The 21,127-nt window shown below is 41.8% G+C and overlaps 1 protein-coding gene across 1 annotated transcript in view; it reads right to left on the bottom strand.

Annotated features, from left to right (window-relative positions):
- CAMKMT (calmodulin-lysine N-methyltransferase) overlaps positions 1-21,127 on the bottom strand; it is a 427,562-nt gene that overhangs the window by 4,743 nt on the left and 401,692 nt on the right. Inside the window, exons 9-10 of the mRNA NM_001105641.1 lie at positions 13,709-13,772; positions 2,069-2,200 (exon numbers count right to left, since the gene is read on the bottom strand). Coding sequence (NP_001099111.1) covers positions 2,069-2,200; positions 13,709-13,772 — 196 coding nt within the window. The remainder of the gene's footprint in view (positions 1-2,068; positions 2,201-13,708; positions 13,773-21,127) is intronic.

Below are 21,127 nucleotides of genomic sequence, written 5' to 3'. Positions count from 1 at the left end.
TGCCTGGAGAATCCCAGGGACGGAGGAGCCTGGTGGGCTGCCGTCTATGGGGTCGCACAGAGTTGGACACAACTGAAGTGACTTAGCAGCAGCAGCAGCAGGGGGGTACTTTGGCCACCTGATGCAAAAAGCTGACTCATTAGAAAAGACCCTGATGCTGGGAAAGATTGAAGGCAGGAGGAGAAGGGGTCGACAGAGGATGAGATGGTTGGATGACATCACTGAGTCAATGGACATGAGTTTGAGTAAGCTCTGCGAGTTGGTGATGGACAGGGAAGCCTACGTGCTGCAGTCCATGGGCTCGCAAAGAGTTGGACAGGACTGAGTGACTGAACTGAACTGGGGGTGCACAGTATAAATCTAGGCATGTTTTGTTGTCCTTTAGTTGCTAAGTTGAGTCCGACTCTTTGTGACCCTGTGGATAAACAGGCCATGATTAGCAGGCTACTAACATTGGAAATAAAAACAGGAGGTTGTTGCCCACTAGGTGCTGACAATCTAAAGCTCTAGACAAAGGACAGGTGGCCACCGAGGACCTGGATGCCTGGCATGTTCTAACACACTTCAGATTTTGCAGAGAAGTGACAGAGGGTTAGGTATAATGAAATTTTCTGCTGGTGGAGAAACCTGGGGCATTTGCTCTCCTGAGCTGTGACTTAGAAACTAACAGCATTTGTCCTTTGGTTAAGGGGGAAAGTGAATGACAGGTTGTGAAGCAGCTGTCAGCTGGGCCCTGTAGCTCTAGCCTCACCCTGGAGAGAAGGCCATTTTTATCCCTTTGGGTAGAAGAGCCCAGGGGGCCAGGAGAGACACTTCCTGGACCAGGTAAAAGCCTTCAAAGCCATTCCTTTTGTTCTGGAGAGGAGTTGAAAAAAGAACATCATTCTAGAGGTAGGTAAGATTTGCATAACATGCCACTTAGTTTTTATTTTCTAATTGTAAGCAGAGGGCCTGATTCCACCAGTGAGAGGAAGTGATTTAACCCTTTCAGTTCACAAACCAACATACCCACCCCCCCACCCCAGCCCCAACCCCCGCTCCCCTACGGCTCAGGAACTTAAATGGAGCCCTGGAGACCCAAAGAAATGAACCCATTTCCAGAAAGTGAAGATTTCCTTTCTACTGCTTAGAAGATCAGATTCACTTTGCATATAATTTTTCAAAAGTCAGCACACTTCTACATTATATCATAGTCCTGGGTAATAAAGAATGCTATACACATTTTCCCAGGAGAAAAATAAGGTCAGGCCTTTACTTTTCTGCGGTCATGACTTGCAAAATTGACAAGTCAAAGTCTGTTGCGAAGGTCAGCCTAGCTCAGAGAAGGGAGATTTCTGTAAGGTACGAAATTACAGAAGAAATCCATGTTTTACGAGTAACTGTGATATGTATTAGCAAATGTGAGATTCCTAAAAAGTTTTCAGTGGAACGCTAGCCTCTCAGTGTCCTATATTGCTCTATACCTATAAATAATAAAAAAGGCTGATAACATTGCTTTATGTAAGGAAGCTTAGAAATCACTCTCAGATAAGTGCTTTTGACCTAAATCTTGTAGCGCCTCGATCTGACATGTAACCCCACAACTGTGAAATTCTGTGAGATTTAACAGTCTCAAACTGCCAACTGACCCAACCATAAAGCAAGTGGAGATAAAGATTTACAGTCTAACATGATACAATTAGACATTCACCTTCTATTTATTTCAGTTGCAGCTAAGCATTTAACCTACTTAAAAGCTGAAGGTTTTTTCATTAAAATATAAATGCTTGTTTATCATTCATTCTATGCCACCTCCCCTGCATCCTACAAATCAGTCTATTATGAATGAAGAGATTAGTTAGTTTCAGAGAAAGGAGTAAACAGGAATGGTTTCTGTAAAATCCTTCTAGACATGCAAAGATAAAAGATGGCTTTGCCACACAAAATAACCAGATACAAATAGCTGTTCAGAAGCAGCACACCTAAGGAGTCCTTTAATCAAATATTTAGGTTACCTGCCAAAAAGACCATGATCTCTTCAAAATGCAATGCGGATTAAAGTGTTATCTAACACAAGCAGAAAACTAACCTTGGAGTGGAAGTTTGAAATGTGTTCATCATAATTTTCATGTCTTTGGATAGAGAAACCAGCTTTTTCAGCTAGATTGCAAAACTGGTTTAAAGTATTCCCTCGGCGTGGGGCGAATACCATTGCTTTCCCCTAGAACATTAAAAAGGAAATTCACACATTGTAAAACTGGAAGACAACCAAACATAACAGACATTGGTGAAAACATTTAGTGTACAGCTCTCAGGTAGAAAACTCAATTGTCTTGAGATATCCACCAAGGATGGGCAGACACAGTGGGACTCATTTCCAGGATAGATAGACATCAAATAAGAGAAAAATGTCGTATTTAAATGTCCAGTGCTATGTTTTATCACCTTCAAACAATGCATGTAATAAATAATATGGGACTCGACGTTGGTCTTTTGTACGATACATACCTCTCTTGGGTCCAGTGGTTTAAATCATCGACTAGATTTTAGAATAACAGGTCCAGGGCAGTGTTACCCACCTTGCAACTCCTTAGCAGCTGCCAACACATCCGCAACACAGCTCCAGAGCATGTGGCCACAGATGCCTGTAAATGTTAGTTTATTGTGCCCTGGAAATTCAGTACCGAGAAATCCTCCACAGAGACGGGTAACCACAATCCATTTCAGTTCTGCCACCAGCCTTTTCTGTGACCATACTGCCAGAGACAGAACTTTAGGATCTTGATTTCCAACTCTACTGGATCCCTCGTAAGGGTCATCGTTATGGCAAAGCAGTTCCTCACAGTTATCCAAGTGGTTACTTTTCAAAGAAAGTGGTACAATGAGGGCTAGTAAGCTTTTCTAAATAAACTGCACAACCCTATCTGATGGTTGTAGTGGGGAGCGTGGGGAGACTTGATCAAAATATATACCAGATTTCAGAAGACCCTCTGAAACTCCACAACGAATATTTACTAACTACTGGCTGCACGTGAATTTTCCTTCTCCCTTTGAGATGTGCACAGAATGACTAAACTTCAGAATAGTCTTTTTCCTTTTATTTGTTCAAAAGATGACTATGCTTCTGTTAATTTCAAGGTTATACATTATCTCTAGGAAATACCACTTCAGGTTTTGAGAGAATTATGAAAATATATCCCAGTTTCTTTTGAAAGTTGCTTTATCGTTCATACCTGCCAACTGTCTATTGAGTATCAGGGACATGGCAGACACTGGGGCTGGTGCTCTATGCACATCCTCTCCTTTAGTCTTCAAATGACCCATCAAGATAGGGATTTTCAGCTCCACTCTAGAGGATGCTCAGAAAGGTTAGCTCATTGTCCAAGATGACACATCAGTAAGTGACTAGAAACTGACCTGACTCCCAATGCCAATGCTCTTTCCATTATACAACACTCCCTTCGTATTAGTCATAGTGATGGCAATAGTAATACAAGCGACCACTTTGCTAGGTGCTTCACGAGCCTTCCCTCTAATCCCCTCAACAATTTTCTCAACAACTGTGTACAGTAGACATTACATTTTACAGATGATTAAACATGCTGTAAAGGGTTTGAAGACTAAGAGGAGGAAATGTGTGGCAGAAAGGGGTTTGGACTTAAAAGGGGATCTCTACCATTAGACAGCGGTGTCACCTCAGGAAAATCAGGGGAAAAAGTCATAGAACTATTGACCTAGGAGACACCTTGGAGATGACATGAGTCCAATCTCCTCATTTTTCAGATAAGAGACTCAAGTTATCCTAGCTGACTCACTGAGTTTTCTCATCCATTAAATGGGAAGAATAAAACCTCCCTTGCCTCCCCCCACCCCCAGCAAGTTGTGAGGATCAAATGAGGCAATGAGTGTGAAAATAATTTCAGAAAAGTTTGTATAGATGTAAGAAAGACTAGGAGCATCTACACCACCTGATGGTGCTATAAAGATTCTACCAACTTCCTCTCCTTCTCTCTTCCCCTCATTTAGCTGCAAGAAAACGCACTGATCCACTGTCCTGGACATCAAGTGTGTTTTCATACTGTGTTTACATAGACATGTATACACTCAGGCACATAATTATAGCAGCACCAATCATGCCACTACACTCAAGGTTCTGTCAGCTTTTCCAATATTAATTGCTATTTTCAGGCGGTTTTCAAACTTAGCAGCAAAAATTCATTTTGATGTGAAACTAGATATAATACATGGTCTCAGCAGGGGAGCAAAAGTCTCCATGGGGAAAAAAAAAAGGAGGAGCACTAGTAGGTCATTTTAGTCCTTTCTAAGAGCTGATTGTCATTCTGGATTTTTGAATAATGGAAGTGGTTTTATTTTAAAGTCACCTGTCTTACCATTATAATCAAAGAGTTGATTTTTGACAGCTGTTATCTAAATTATATATCATAATGTTTAAGGACTAAGGGGTTGTGGTTGGGTTGATGTTTGCATTCACAAAACACACCTCTGCCCTCACCCCAGCCCTCTGCTGGTTGGGGTGAGCTGTAAGGGGATTGCAGCTGAGCTTGTGTCTCAGTTTACCTGTCCTTCCACACCCACTGCACCTAGAATAGCCACCCTCCCCACCCCCTCTCGCTGCTCTGTGTGTATCCTTAGCCCTCAGCACCACTGACACACATCACATCCTTATTTGTTATTGCCTTTCTCCTCTGGCTAGAATGTATACTCCAGGAAAATGGGATCTTCTAATGTTTCATTCACTACATTTTCTCAGTGCCTAGCATAGAAAAGACGATCAATATTTGCTGAAAGAATAAGCTAAATCCAGACGTTGAATAATCTGAAAAATACAAGTCTCTGGGAATTCGAAGGCCACATTCTAACGTTCATTCTTTAGAAAAGATTTTCTCCAAGAAGCTTTTACAGAGTCAGTGGCTCTAATGGGATTTCAGAGGGCAGCTTTCTGTGCACAATACTGTCCCCACAAGAAAGAGAAAGAGCAAGCTGTAGTTTTAATCTCTAATTACTCAGTTATGAGTTTCAAAATGTTTTCTTTTTCATTTCGTTGAACGCTGACACCTTTGAGATGTGGATTAATGTTTAGGAGGGACAATAGGACATCATCCATTCATTCAGTAGCATCCACTGTTTGCCCTACTGAGTGCCAGCCTCTCCCCAATAATGAATGGTTTCAGAAGCCCGCCCCCCCCCACCATATCTCCAGTGGAGCAGGACACTTTGTTACAGTCAGTGGAATATGCCTCACAATTTAGGCTTCAAAAATCAAACCAAGAAAAAGAACATAGATTTCAAATTAGCCCATTATTTTAGAAAAATTATTTTCAGTTTACCAAAGCACAACTTTCTAAGCATTCACAGTCACAGAATCATTTTAAACTCTGATTGAACACTCAATTGAATGTAAAATTTAGACTGATGAACAGAAATTTGAGAGAATTCATTTATCCCTGGAGAGGAGTTCCACAAAACAACAATGATCTTGTTTACACTGTAAGCTCAGTTGTTGTTATTCTGCTAGACTAATCTATACTCATGGAGAAGGTGACGGCACCCCACTCCAGTGCTCTTGCCTGGAAAATCCCATGGATGGAGGAGCCTGGTGGGCTGCAGTCCATGGGGTCGTGAAGAGTCGGACACGACTGAGTGACTTCCCTTTCACTTTCCACTTTCATGCATTGGAGAAGGAAATGGCAACCCACTCCAGTGTTCTTGCCTGGAGAGTCCCAGGGACGGGGGAGCCTGGTGGGCTGCCGTCTATGGGGTTGCACAGGGTCGGACACGACTGAAGTGACTTAGCAATCTATACTCATAGAGTAAAGGATGTGCACTTCTGGAAAACATAAGTCTTCTTCAGACTTATTTTGCAAAGAACAGGCTACACTTTTTCATTTCCAGGTGATCCACCATTAGCTATCGATTACATGTGTAGGCTTAAATTTATTTTCTAGCCATGTCTTCATCTGGTTTCTGAGATGCGGCCTTCGCCTGCTTCCTCCCCAACATTTCTCTCGTCAGTCAGTCCAACCCTGGCTTCTTTTTATCACCTGCCTTTTCATTGTCAGTAGTCCCCAGGACTCTGTCTGCTTTTTCTTTATGTTTTATACAGCTCCAGGCAATTGTGCTGAAGTCCACATCTTCAACTCTCACTTATGCATTACAAACTCCCAAGTACACAGCTGCAGCAGTCACCATTGTCCAGTTCACATACCTGGGTTTTCAGGTGCCTACTAGATAGAGCCCTCCATGGGGATGTTCCGAAAGTATCTTTAACCCATTCTGTCTAAAATGGAATTCAATAGACTTGGCCTAAACCTCTACCCTTCCCAGGGCACTATTCATCCATCTCTCTCTTTCTTTCTCTCTCTCACACGCACAGCTGAGTACCTATTAAGTACCAAATACTTCCATACCCTTCACCTTCAAAATGAAACTGGAAATCAGGAAATCATGACGTTGCCTTTTAAAACCATTGTATCTTATTTTATCCCCAAGGAGCAGTCCAGAAATGTTTGCTGAATGAACCTCTTGGTGAATACCCATCCAGTTCCCTCTTCTCCACCTTTAGGTCTTCACTGGCTCCTAACTGTACAGTTTTAGGTAGAAGTTGGTTCACGGTGGACCCATGAAGAGCCTTGCTGCTTTCAATCTCTTTCTTATTTCGAAACCAGCTTTTATGCTGGCCAGAGTGATCTTTCTTGGACCCACGTCCGACTATATCACTGCTCAAAAACTTTCAATGGCTATTACCCATAAAGTCTAGTCTCTCCAACATCATGTTCTCAGCCTGTCTTAAAGTGGTACCCAAACTAACTCATCTCCCGCCCCTCCCCCAGTGTAACAGACACTCCTAAACTCCAATCAGAGCAAACTCCTGCGAACTCCACATGCTCTTTCGTACTCCCCACCTGTGAGTTCTATTCTTTCCACCAGGGATGCTACTTTCTAGTCCCCTTCTACTGAGGCTCAGAATGGCCTTCTTACTGATCAACGGAAGTCACTACTCCTGCCTCTAGGGAACTCTTCCTCAGGCAATTAGCTATTCTTTGTGCTGCATTCCAGTACCTAGACTATTGCATTGTAATTCCTAGGAGTTGTGCATTAATCTTCCCTGCTATACAGTGAGATTCTTTATAGTGCTGGTTATTCTTATTCATACCCCACAGTCCCAGCACAGTGCTAGGCAGAGAGCAGTTGCTCAACAAAGGTTTGTTGACTCAAGACAGAGTTCAGTCCTTTAAGGATCTCACATTCTATGGAAGGTGTCAATTAGAAAGATTCACACAACAAACAAAAGCAGCACCAGGCTCTATATGATCGAGCGCTGGGCTGTTATAAGCCATTCTGCACTGTCCATTGTAGTTCCAGCTATGTGTGTGAGGTCTCCATGACCACATTCTAAATTCCTCAGGGGCAGAGACTCAGCACTGCACATGCTGGATAAACACCTGGGTGGACTTCCAAAAAGAACTTCTAAGGGATAGGCCCCTGAATTCAGGGTCTTAAAAATCGTCTGGGGATTCTCTGCTCCTACAACCAGAAGAGCCGGGTTTGGCCGAACACAGCTTCTCATCGAAGACAGGGGAAGCTTTGTTGGGCCTCTGACCCAGCAAACAGGAACCGAACCCAAAGCTCTTACAGCACCATCTCAGTTCATGCCACTGAACCCATACTCACGAGGCATTTCCCTGAGATAAGCAAAAACAGAGGTTTATACAGATGGTTGCAGAGATGCTAGATTAAAAAAAAAAAAGATGGTAAAATATGTCAGTAAAAAGAAACTGCTTAAGACTTCCCTGGTGGTCCAGTGGTTAAGGCTCTGTGGTCCCAGTGTAGAGGGCCCAGGTTCAATCCCTGGTCAGGGAACTAGATCCTATATGCCCCAGCTAAAAGATCCCATATGCCGTAACTAAGACCCAGGGCAGTCAAAGAAAAAAAAAAAAAAAAGAAACTGCTTTTCTAAAATGAGAGTCCATGATTTACTTCTATAGCATGGCTTACGTGCAGTCAGGACTCTAGGAATTTGGCAGTTATTTAGGGCCAGTTTCTAAAGAAGGTTAAATGAGTTCCAAAGGATATTTTTGAATTCTTGACGATGGTGAGCAGTGATGATAAGCTGGAGATCTGTCCATACTGCATCCCCAACCATCTCCTCATAGTCCTGAGTAAATTCACACTGTCCAACTGGCTTGGCTTCCCTCCCTGCCCCCAAAGCCATTTCACAGGAATATCAGTAGGTGTCACTCGTTGGTTGTCACTTTCGGACCAAAGTTCAACTTGTAGGCTGCTGTGGCTGTATTTTAAATTACATCTGGGTCCTGTTATATCAGACATGGCTGATGGTCTTTAAGGAACACAGTATTAAGGGCTCAGCTATGACTCATCAGCAACAAGAAGCCTCTCACCAGAGGGAAAGAGGTGGGGGAGGAAAGATACCTGTTGCTTCTTGGAATGAGTAACACTTGCTGATTCCCTGGTGGCTGAGACACTAAAGAATCCACCTATAATGCAGGAGATCTGGGTTTGATCCCTGGGTTGAGGAGATCCCCTGGAGAAGGGAATGGCAAGTCACTCCAGTATTCTTGCCTAGAGAATTCCATGGACAGAGGAGTCCATGGGGTTGCAAAGAATCGGACATGACTGATCATCTAACACTGTCATTTCTTCTTAAAATCTTTTCTTGTCATCTTTTAAGTCTGCTAGAGAGTTCCTGTAGCATTCTGGCAGGGGTCAGATGTTTTTATAGCTTCTCTCAACCAGTAAGCAGAAGAATCCATTTGGAGCAAGCAATGATCATTTCTTGCTGACGTTTGGGGCTTCCTGTAATGACTTTCCAGGCATAGGTGCCTGTCTGCCCAAGGATCCAGGCTTAGCTCTGTGATTTGACACTGCTCCTGGGTCAAGCCAGGAACCCACTCTGGTGGCTAAGCTCTCTCTGGGGGCCTGTATCCCCTCATTTATGACCCCCATTATAAAAACTGAAAAGCAGGGAAACTCCTCCCCTCCACCTACTTTCTTTGCTTCTGGATCCTCTGACTCCAGACAGCAGATTTGCCTTAGCTAGAACTCAAGGAATCACACTCCCCAATAATGGCAGAATCCATTTCTTCACACAGGTTGACACTTGAATCTCCATGTTGCAATGATTTAATCCTGGCCATCTAGTAGGAATTTCTCTCCCCTCACTTGATGGGGGCGCCTGTAGTAAAAAGTGTCATCTTCATCCAGGTAGACAATCCTCCGGACCTTCTGCAGAGCCTGCAGCAGGCAAGTAGGACGTGGGTACAGGGAGATGCAGCAGGCCTAGTTATGTGTAGACATCATCCAAGTCCAAGTTCAAGAAAAAAAAAATTTCCCCTTCTGCCAAGCATTTCTCTGAGGACAGTTTTTGAAAACAGCCCTGTGTATTCTATACCCATCATGGCTGGGAAGTCCCTCTAGTTCTTCAAGGCTGCAAGACTGAACACATACTCATTCAGAGTCAGTTATGTGCTAAAGCTTCCAATGCACTGACTTGTTTTTTCCTCATTTTACAGATGAGAAACTGAGGCTCTGAGAGATGAATCTAGTAAGTGGCTCAATAGTAAGAACAAATTGGGTTTTGTACACAGACATTTCTGGGTCTATCTACTAATACTTTACCCTTGGAAACTGGGGCCCACCTGTGAATTCAAAGTGTTTGGCCAAAGTGCAGCTTTGGCTGAGCACCCTGAGGACTTGTTTCATCTCCACTGAGTCTGCTGAGCCCTTGAATTACTAAGAGCTCAGGACCCACCAGTGCAGCTGTCCAATCTGTTTCTCTGTGGGCCTTTTCCAGTACCTTCAGCCTCTGGGCCACAAAACCATGGAAGAGTGGACTGGGCTCAAGAAACCATTAAAAGCAGCTCTAATTGTTATGGGATAAAGCCTTTAATGTTATCTTGGTCTTGGACTGTGATGTCCACGACATACACACTCAGTGAGGGGTGGGGGGACGTCCTTTGGAAGTAGGACAGCAGGCCTGAGAGGCAAGGAGAAGAGCAGTTTTTCTCCAGGTGCCCCCATGTTTTGGGCACCCTTCCAGTCCCCTGGCATGGGAGACAGAGCTACTGTGGCTCTCTTCTGAGTCCCTGTGGCCCTTCCTGGGTCCATCTGGGTAGCGTTCCCAGGAGTGCAAAGGCCCTGCCACCCCAGACCTCTCAGTGGAGTGAGATTCCTGGGTGGGAACTTCAGTATGTCCATGTACCATCTATGACTGGGATTTTCCCCCTTATGGTGGACTCCTGCCCTCTTAGGCTGGAATACTTGTCAGTCCAAGCAGTGCTGCAGGACAGGAGGGGCCTGAGTGAGGGCCCCTGCTCTCATTTCTTATGCTGCATTTTGATGTGGCCCCCTTTGTTTTTGTTTTAATTAAGTTAGATGTTTAAGAATATTTATTTGTTTATTTATTTATTTTTTTGCTGTGCTGGGTCTTTGTTGCTGCGTGGGCTTTTCTCTAGTTGCAGAGAGTGGGGGTTACTCTCCAGTTGCAATGCACTGGCTTCTCACTGGTGGCTTCTCCTGTTGCGGAGCATGGGTTCAGTACCTGCAGCTCCCAGGCTCTAGAGCACAGGCTCAATAGTTGCGGCACGTGGACTTAGTTTCTCTGTGGCACGTAGGATCTTCATGGGCCAGGGATCAAACCCATGTCTCCTGCACTGGCAAGTGGATTCTTTACCACTGAGCCACCAGGGAAGCCCATGATGCAGGCCCCTTTGATTCGGCTTCCCCAGCTCTACACAGAGCATAAGTAAGCACCATCCACTCTAGGGCTGGGTCTTATCCTCCCAGTTAAGGGTGAGCATCTGCTTCAGTAGGAGTGCTGCTGTCCTCTGAGGAGGCTGCTGTGTGGAGCCATACTTCAGACAAGGAGGAGCATCATTCAGAGTTTAATAGAGGGTACAGGAGAGCTACTAGATGTTCCAGTTCAATCTCCACTTAGGTCTATTCATAGCTTGGGCAGTTTTCTATTGTAAATCATGTGAATGATTTACAGTAGATCCTACGTAAACCTATGAATCCTATGTAAACTATGTAATTCCTTCTTCTGCCGAGCTTCCCTGGTGGCTCAGATGGGAAAGCGTCTGCCTGCAATGCGGGAGACCTGGGTTCGACCCCTGGGTCAGGAAGATTCTCTGGAAAAGGAAATGGTAACCCACTCCAGTACTCTTGCTTGGAAAATTCCATGGATGGAAGAGCCTGGTAGGCTACAGTCCATGGGGTCGCAAAGAACTGGACACAACTGAGCAACTTCACTTTCACTTTCTACATAAACCAGGCAAATCTGCTACAAAATGGAGTTCAGTTCAGTTCAGTCGCTCAGTCGTGTCCGACTCTTTGTGACCCCATGAACTGCAGCACACCAGGCCTCCCTGTCCATCACCAACTCCCGGAGTTCACCCAAACTCATGTCCATTGAGTTGGTGATGCCATCTAACCATCTCATCCTCTGTTGTCCCCTTCTCTTCCTGCCCTCAATCTTTCCCAACATCAGGATCTTTTCAAATGAGTCAGCTCTTCACATTAGGTGGCCAAAGTACTGGAATTTCAGCTTCAACGTCAGTCCTTCCAATGAATACCCAGGACTGATCTCCTTTAGGATGGACTAGTTGGATCTCCTTGCAGTCCAAGGGACTCTCAAGAGTCTTCTCCAAAACTACAGTTCAAAAGCATCAATTCTTTGGTGCTTAGCTTTCTTTATAGTCCAATTCTCACATCCATACATGACTACTGGAAAAACCATAGCCTTGACTAGACGGACCTTTGTTGACAAAGTAATGTCTCTGCTTTTGAATATGCTATCTAGGTTGGTCATAACTTTCTTTCCAAGGAGTAAGCGTCTTTTAATTTCATGGCTGCAATCACCATCTGTAGTGATTTTGGAGCCCCAAAAAATAAAGTCAGCCACTGTTTCCACTATTTCCCCATCTATTTGCCATGAAGTGATGGGACCGGATGCCATGATCTTCGTTTTCTGAATGTTGAGCTTTAAACCAACTTTTTCATTCTCTTTCACTTTCATCGAGAGGCTCTTTAGTTGTTCTTCACTTTCTGCCATGAGGATGGTGTCATCTGCATATCTGAGGTTATTGATATTTCTCCTGGCCATCTTGATTCCAGCTTGTGCTTCATCCAGCCCAGTGTTTCTCATGATGTACTCTGTATATAAGTTAGATAAGCAAGGTGACAATATACAGCCTTGACGTACTCCTTTTCCTATTTGGAACCAGCAAAATGGAGTATTTGTCACAAATAGGCTCTGAAGGGGGTGTTGGTGATGAGTGAAGTACTGTGCACTGTGAGATCCAGGAGTCTTTGAAAGCATTGTGTTTTTGCATGATAGATCTTCTCAGAAGCCTTATATCCAAGAATCTCAGTGTCCTTTCTGAAAATCCTGATCTTGCAAATTCTCATGAGAATCACCCAAGGCTAACAGGGAGATGAAGAGGCCCCCAATTCCTTCTTCTGCCCTCAACTTGGGCTGCTCACTCAACCACGACAGCTGTCATCAACGGCTTGGAGTGTGCCCCTTCCTTACCTCTAGAGCTGCTCCCCACCTCACAGGGGGAATTGAGAAGCCAATTTAATTTAATTGATTACCACTTACAAAGCTGTGGTTACTCCTCTGAGAGGCCTAAAGTTTCTGAGTTATATAGAGATAACAAAATAAAAAGCACAGTGTACAGCAAAGGATGATTATCAAATTGCTCTGGGAATCTTCAATGTAGAAAAGATATAAGAGAAAGATTGAAAGGTATTAGCTGATAAGTCTCACTGAGGTCAGAAGACTAGAGCAAACCTTCTTTTTTAAAAGAAAAGACAAAACTTTAGAAAATACTTCACACATAAACACACACACACTATAGTCCTTTCTCAGATAAATGTTGAGTTTCTGTCTTAGGCTACATTAACACTGTTAAGTTCCTATGGCACAGCAAGAGTCTTACATAGTTATAAGATTTTTTTTTTAATGTATGAGCTTTAAACTTGTTTTCTTTCTTTAAATAGATGTATATTAACTCTCTGTTTAGGCTGCAGGACCTCCTAGCTTAGTATAACAGCCCAGCAAAATAAGAGTGGATACAAACTCTGTAATTTACTCACAGGCATAAATGGATATATAAATGTAAAAATGCACAGAATATTGTATGCCATGCTTGGCTTCATTGTGACCTAATGTTTATAATATGTAAATAATGGTTTCCTTTTAAAGCAAAGAACTTTTAATAGATTCATCTGAAGTCCCTTTCTTTAATAGAAACAGAAATAAAAAGAAAAAAATATTCTTTTGCAATAAATAAATACCCAATGACAAAGGTTACCATTGAAGGGATTTAAAATGACAGAAGTCAACAGAAAACTTTCAATATCATACTTCTACTTTAATATGAAGATATTGTTATCAAAGGAAAAGACTCAAGAAATTCTTTGATAAAAATAATCTCACACTATCTTTGAAGCGGTTTCATTTATTTTACTACCCACTGTGTTCCTTATCAGAAGGCCAAGGGTAAGAAGTTCCCTAGTTATGATTAGGAAAGAATCTGATAGATCAGAAGACTCAATTGAAGTTGGACATAATAAGTATTAAAGTATTACATGACATTAATCCTGCCATTCCATTACTCTTTCCATCTTTGTGCACAGACTAATTATTCTGAAGCCAGTGTTCAGGAGAAAATAGAAACATACTTACCCTGGGCTGGAGTAATCTCTTTATTGCATCAACAAGGCTGGCTCTGTACTGGTCCAGAAACAGGCTGACATTGAGAAGAGAGCAGAATCCAGATTAAACTGGGTTTTCAAGTCTAATGATATTAGTGGAGATCAAGGCTAATTACATATGTTTACTCAACACTAAAAGACAGAAATTGTTTCCTTTCATTCAATTATCTCACTAGAATACAAATAATAAAAAAGATACTGTGGTCAGGGTTATCCAATCAAAGCCAAGTCATCAACACGTGATGGGCCAAAATTCACACACGACTGGACCATGTGCTAGTGTGCAATGGGAAGTTTCTAAGTTGCTGTCTGGGGGAGTCATCTGGTAGAGATGAAGCTCTCCCAACACTTGTCTCTGCAAACATGGGTCGTCTGCCCACCAGAGGTGCTGTGAGGCCATCCTTCAAAATCAAACCACTGGCCCTATTACACACTGACCACAGAAAAGACCTCAGGTAGTGATGGTTTTTGCCTGGTGGGCTGACATCTATGGGGTCGCACAGGGTTGGACATGACTGAAGTGACTTAGCAGCAGCAGCAGCAGCAGCAGCAGCTCTGGCCCAGCTTACACGCAGAGAAGGTGCTCAGTGAATAGTTCACTTACTCCCTTACTGGCAGGCCTGGGGGTATGGCTCAGTGGTTGAAAACAGGCTTAGCATGCATGAGATCCCGGGTTCAATCCCCAGTACCTCCATCTTCATATTTTGGGTTTCCCTGGTGGCTCAGACAGTATAGAATCCACCTGCAATGCAGGAGACCTGGGCTCAATCCCTGGTTTGGGAAGATCCCCTGGAGAAGGGAATGGCAAGCCACTCCAGTATCCTTGCCTGGAGAATTCCATGGACAGAGGAGCCTGGCAGGCTACAGTCCATGGGGTTGCAAAGAATCAGACATGACTGAGCGACTACAGCTTTCACTTTTCACTTTACTAGCAGATCAACACAGTCTTTGAAATGGAGGGCTTACGCAGGGTGAGTTTTAACGCCTCTAAAACTGTTTGTACATACTCCTTCACTGGTCATGCTACAGAGGAGTCAGCATTCAGGCAGGATGTTTTACCAGACCAGGTTCTCTCCTAATTCTCTCACTTAAGGTGAGTGGGGAGAGCAGCTTATGAAATATTTCCAAGAAGACAGAACTTGGGCTTCACCATGACATGCTTAGTGGAAGTTTCTTCTATAAAATGCTGCTTTGAGCAATGGAAAAAGAATCCTCTTAAGGTAAACTAGAAATCATCTCTAGAATGGAAACCTATGTATCAGTCAGGATAACCTGATTATTATATGGGAAAATTCCTTACTGTTCCAGAAAACTATGCGTTTAAATCTTAGAGCACAAAATGCGTCTAATTTGAATGCTACAGAAGTTTGTCTTTTAGTCATATTAATTAATGGTTAATAACCAGTAAGGTACGTCTAGTCAAGGCTATGTTTTTTCCTGTGGTCATGTATGGATGTGAGAGTTGGACTGTGAAGAAAGCTGAACGCCAAAGAATTGATGCTTTTGAACTGTGGTGTTGGAGAAGACTCTTGAGAGTCCCTTGGACTGCAAGGAGATCCAACCAGTCCATTCTGAAGGAGATCAGCCCTGGGATTTCTTTGGAGGGAATGATGCTGAAGGTTAAAATCCAGTACTTTGGCCACCTCATGCGAAGAGTTGACTCATTGGAAAAGACTCTGATGCTGGGAGGGATTGGGGGCAGAAGGAGAAGGGAACGACAGAGGATGAGATGCTGGATGGCATCACTGACTTGCTGGACGTGAGTCTGAGTGAACTCCGGGAGTTGGTGATGGACAGGAAGGCCTGGTGTGCTGAGATTCATGGGGTCGCAAAGTGTCGGACAGGACTGAGCTACTGAACTGAGCTGAACTGAAGGGCCAGTAAGAAAGGAATCCAATTGTATTTAAGTGTTTTGAAATTTTCTCTTCAGGACTTTATACCTTATTCTTTAGTGAGTTAATACTATCTTGCTGCTGTTGTTTAGTCATAAGCTGTGTCCAACTCTTTTGCAACCCCATGGACTGTAGCCCATCAGGCTCTTCTGTCCATGAGATTTCCTTTTAGAATACTGGAGTGGGTTGCCATTTCCTTCTTTAGTGGATTTTCCTGACCCAGGATTTTCCTAAACCCATGTCTCCTGCTTGGCAGGTATATTCTTTACCACTGAGCCCAGGGAAGCAACAACAATACTACCTTATATGTTAATAATTAAGTATTCTATTTAAATACCTCTATCAGTTACTTGAGTCCACAGGAGGCCTGGCTAGTTGAGATACATAGCACTAAGCAAAAGACCATTCCCAGTTTATACACGTGCATCCTAAGAGTTGGTAAGAGATAAATAATTAACAACTTAAAAGCTGAGCTTAAAACATAACCTTATACGGGGAAGGGGAGCTAAATTAGGAGTTTGGGATTAATATATACATATTACTATATATAAAGTAGGTGAACAACAAGGACTCAATGTGTCGCACAGGGAATTATACTCTATATCATGTAATAACCTACGAAAGAGGAAAAGTGTTAGCTGCTCAGTAGTGTCTGACTCTTTGCGAGCCCCATGGAGACAGCCTGCCAGGCTCCTCTGTCCACAGAATTCTCCAGGCAAAAATACTGGAGTGGGTAGCCATTCCCTCCTCCAGGGGATCTTCCGGATCCAGGGATTGAACCCAGGTCTCCTGCATTGCAGGCAGATTCTTTACCATCTTAGTCACTAGAGAAGGCTGTAATAAACTATAATGGAAGAGAATCTGAAAAAAGAATGCATATATATATATATACATACATATAGACATGCTGCTCAGTTGCTTCAGTCATGTTGGACTCTGTGCGACCCTATGGACTGCAGCCTGCCAGGTATCTAAATCACTTTGCTGTGTACTTGAAACTAAGAAAACATTTTAAATTAACTATACTTCAATAAAAAAACATAGCCTTATAAAATACTATTTCTATTTACTATTGGCAATGGTGAAAAAGATATTAACATCACAGCTCACTAGAAAATGCAGCTTAACACACAGCACACATTCAAAACCCAGTTATTTGAAAGCTAATTCTGTCTACTCCATCACTCCAAGTCACATTTCCCAAAAGTAATTCTTATAGTTCTCTAATAGGTCTTTATTCCAAGCAAGCTCACATTTCTAGTTAGCTCCGGTGCAGAATTTATAACACTTTGTAGGATACATCCTATGAGCAATTTCAATGTGCTTTAGTGGGAGTGATACATAATCTCCTGAAAATTCACCCCTTAAATAAGTCCTAATGGGCTCAGAGAACAGCAGTAGCTTAAGTGGATCTATTAAAAAAAGGTTGAGTGGGTCAGTGATTGGGATGAAGATACCATTTCAACTCTCCCTTCAGTTACTGATCAAAATACATTGACAACCAGTCTAGTTTGGCCATTAAACACACACACACACACACACACACACCTCTCTATAATTCACTTGTGGAATCAACGCTTGCTTTGTTCCATTGATCTGAATCATAGATTGTACGACAAAGGAAAGGTGCCAGGCCATTTTCATTGCCTCCCTTAGAATCAGTCAGGGTTTTCTGCAGAGCGCAGAGCAGCTTCATCTCCTGGCATAGGGAAATTAATTAGTACAGAGAACAAGGAGACATTTCTGCCAGCATTCTCAGAGAAGAAGACCTCTGTGTAATTTTCAAGGTGAAATGTGCTCCAGTTCACTGTTTTAGATTTAACTTTCAGCAGACCGAATAGCCTCTCTCGGTCTTTAGCGACTGACTGCTGGGGCAGCCATATTCTAATCTCGTGTGGCGCCACCCCTGAGGTGCCAGATCTCTGACAATCTGTCCATCTTCTCCAGGACTGAGTTTCCTCAGGTGTGAGGTGAGAGGGCTAAAGATCTTTTCAGGTGGAAAAGTCTATGAGTTGTGATTTAGAATGATCTATGATCAGAGCATCTGGAAAAAAAAAAAAAAAAACAAAGAAATCCTAGAGCCTATTTTGAGAAAAACTATTTTTCTTCACAAAACCCAAACTTGTCATCATTTAAAGTAAAAATGATAGAACATAGAAACAATCCACTGTATACAGCTAGTGTGAAAATGCTGGGAGAGCAAGTGAGGTGATGAACCTTCCGGCATTTCTTCCCAAAAAGGGAAGTCTCAGGCTGCAGGCAGGCAGATGTGGTTCACCATCCTACAGACTGAGCTCCATGCGTCCAGCTAAGGGTGGCATTTTAGACTTGCTCTGCAAGCCTTTAGAGAAGCCACATGTATGGACTCTTTTTTTTTTTCCTTCAAATTTACAGAATCATTTTTATTTTTGCAAAGCTACAATAAACTGGAAAGCCACCAAACACTGAATGAAATTGTTCATTGGATAAAAAAAAAACATCTTGCTACCAGACTCTCAGATCATTGTGACTGAACAGAAGTCTGGAAAGGCAGGTTTAAAATTAACAATCATTCGCTATTCTAAACTCAGCAAGGACAGGGGGGGACTGCATTCCAGCAGAAAGGAACTTATATTAAATTCAACATTAAACAAGTCAACCAAGGAACTTAATAGGAGGGTTTTTTTCTACACCTGCGGTTAAATATTCTAATATTTTGATGTTTGTCAACAGCATCCTTTTGCGGGTATGACTGTTACCTTGATTTTTTTCTTTCTGTTTATTTCAAAGTTGACATTTTACAAGTTACTTAGGAACTGTTGAACCATGAAACTATATTTCATTGTCAAAAATGCTGAATGGTGAAATAATGACTAGCTTTCAGTGTGCCTCTTTATTTTATAATCTAGTTGAGCTACCAAATTTAGATGTGAACTAAGAGACGGTCTCTTCTGGGAAATAAGTTATTCCCCCCATTGCCTACAGGTTTATGAATGTTTGAATGTAAATATATGAATATATGAATGATTTAAGAACATAAACATATCACCACTCGTAATCATGTGCATTTTACTTGAACCACAATGTGGGTTTGGAATAGGTTTGTGAATAGAGCTTGTTTTCATGTAAATGGGATCAAGCGGGACCACTGGTTAGCTATTCAGGGAATCAGACAATGCCACCCTTGCTGGAAATGCTTCAGTAAGAATTTAATCCATGTACCTAATATTTGAACTCCAACTCTTGCTTCATATTCCTGTGGCCTAATCCAGATCTCATTGACTGACAATGACTTCAGGATGGTGTGAGACTTAACGTCATCTATTTATGTGTGGCACCTATTTCTGGCACCGACTATTTCAGGTTTCATCTTAGAGGTAGTGACTAAAGAGAGCTTTCTTTTCCTCCTGTGACATTCTTCAAAAAAAAAGAGCCTGGTCTGCCTGCCTGCCTGTCCCTAGAAGCAGCATCTGTGTAATAACTCTGACAGAGAAACATCAACCCTACAAGACATAAAGAACTCTTGGAGTCCTGGGCTTCCCTGCTATAGGCACAACATGTATATTATGAACATCACTGTATTTTTAAGTTTCTAAACAGCGTACCCATCTCTGTGAGTATGAAGACAGACCATTCCAAAGCATTTCTTTTGGAAATAATATCAGCATCGCAGTGAGAGCAGCTTAATGTTTCACATTTACAAATGGGAAATTATAAACAGCCTGACATTCCAGCACTGACGACACCAGGAGGGGAAAAAAACAATTCATGCATAGAAAAAAACCATTTATAAAATGAAACTTGGTGTATTTGGTTCATCTGAATACATAAATTCTCAATAGTTACTAGCTGTGTGTATATGTATATGGTATGTGCGTGTATGTATGTACATATTACATCATGTTATTGTTATGTATTTGGAATGAAAGCCTTAACTGAATATGCATTATGTATGTTGGTTGTACGGGATCCTGTTGTTGGCTAGGGGAAAAAAGACTATTTTTCAAACATGTTGTGTGGCTATTTTTAACCTGAGAACATTAATCAGAAAAGAGCTTGAATCTTACTTCCTCGGCTTGTCTCTCTGGTACAAATAGGATGACATGGTGTGAGTGTCATAACCCAAGGTATGACAAAGCCAGGCTGTTTTGATATTTGTGCAAAGGACACATTTAACTTGAAATCTCTTGGCCGGACCTGACTTTCCCCACATAATCAGAGCCCATCAGTGGGCGACCCTCGCCTAAATCTCCAAGAAGATCCTGCCCTCCTTCCCTCTCTCTGCTGCTCTCTGATCTGACTTTCATACTTAATCTGATCTAATCCTGCCAGCATTATCTTCATCTGTGCAATGAAACCTGGAGGATCCTTTCTCATATTTGGTGAGGAAAGGCATTTACTAAATTACTTGCTCAAATCATATGGTGAGGTTTTAGCTCCTTATTTTTGATTAGATGAGGGCTGTAATATTGAGACACAATATCAATGATTAGTCAGAAATCTGGTTCTCCCTTTTTCTGGAAAAAAGGCTTTCTGAAATTGGGTGCAGAGAGACTAAATGGCCATGAAAAACTCAACTAAGAATGGAAGAAAATATTTAATTTTCACTGAGAAGTGTTTTTCTGGAGAAAACAGAAAACAAATCTAATTTCAGGGACTTAGGCAGAAAGTTTACTCACTAAAAATCTTATTAAATAATAATAATTTTAAATAAAGACTTCCTGGAGATTACATTCCATTCATTTAACTCTCACATAAGGAAAATCTTTTCTAGGTTACGGATCTTGTGTTTGGGTTTATCAATAGAAGAGAACTCCTTTAGAATCAGAACTTGTGTTTTCAAATTCATAGTGTCATTTAAAAAATCATTAGAAAACTACAAATAAGATCTTACTCTTAACAGGAAAAACTGTGAATTGTCATGTTTCTCAAATGCTGAAATAGTTATTCAACACATGAAGAAAATACATAAGATTAGTTGAAATCATTATTAAGGTTTGATACATACTTATCCTGTAACTTAGGGATGAGACTTTCATTAACAATAAGTAGATTGGGCCAAAAGGGAAGACAAAATATCTAATGTAAATTATTTTTAAAAGGCAAGCATCTGACAGATTTTACTATTATTATTTGCATAACAATAAAATGGAATTTTATAATTCTTGTTTTAAGTGTAATTAAATATCATAATTGAAGACATTGGAAATACTAGATAGCAAATATACATTTTAAGAAAAGCTATTTCCCTAAAGATATTCCACAGAGATGTTTATATGCTGGAGTGTATATGTGTGCACACACACATACATCTATATATTCCCTTATATCAATAGTCAGATCTCTCCTAAGAAGTAAGCTAATTGAGCTGTTTGTGTTGATAAACTCCTTTTTCTCCAGACTATTCCTCCCCGAGCCATAATTATTTGCAATTTGCCTAAGTCGTCCATTTACTGATACGTCAAGCATGAAACAGAGGCAATTCCAGAAAATGGAAATGCTTCTCAAAATCAATCTTT

The sequence above is a fragment of the Bos taurus genome, chromosome 11, assembly GCF_002263795.3.
Source record: "Bos taurus isolate L1 Dominette 01449 registration number 42190680 breed Hereford chromosome 11, ARS-UCD2.0, whole genome shotgun sequence".
Lineage (NCBI taxonomy): Eukaryota > Metazoa > Chordata > Mammalia > Artiodactyla > Bovidae > Bos > Bos taurus.
This window is presented reverse-complemented; position numbering and strand designations above follow the sequence as displayed.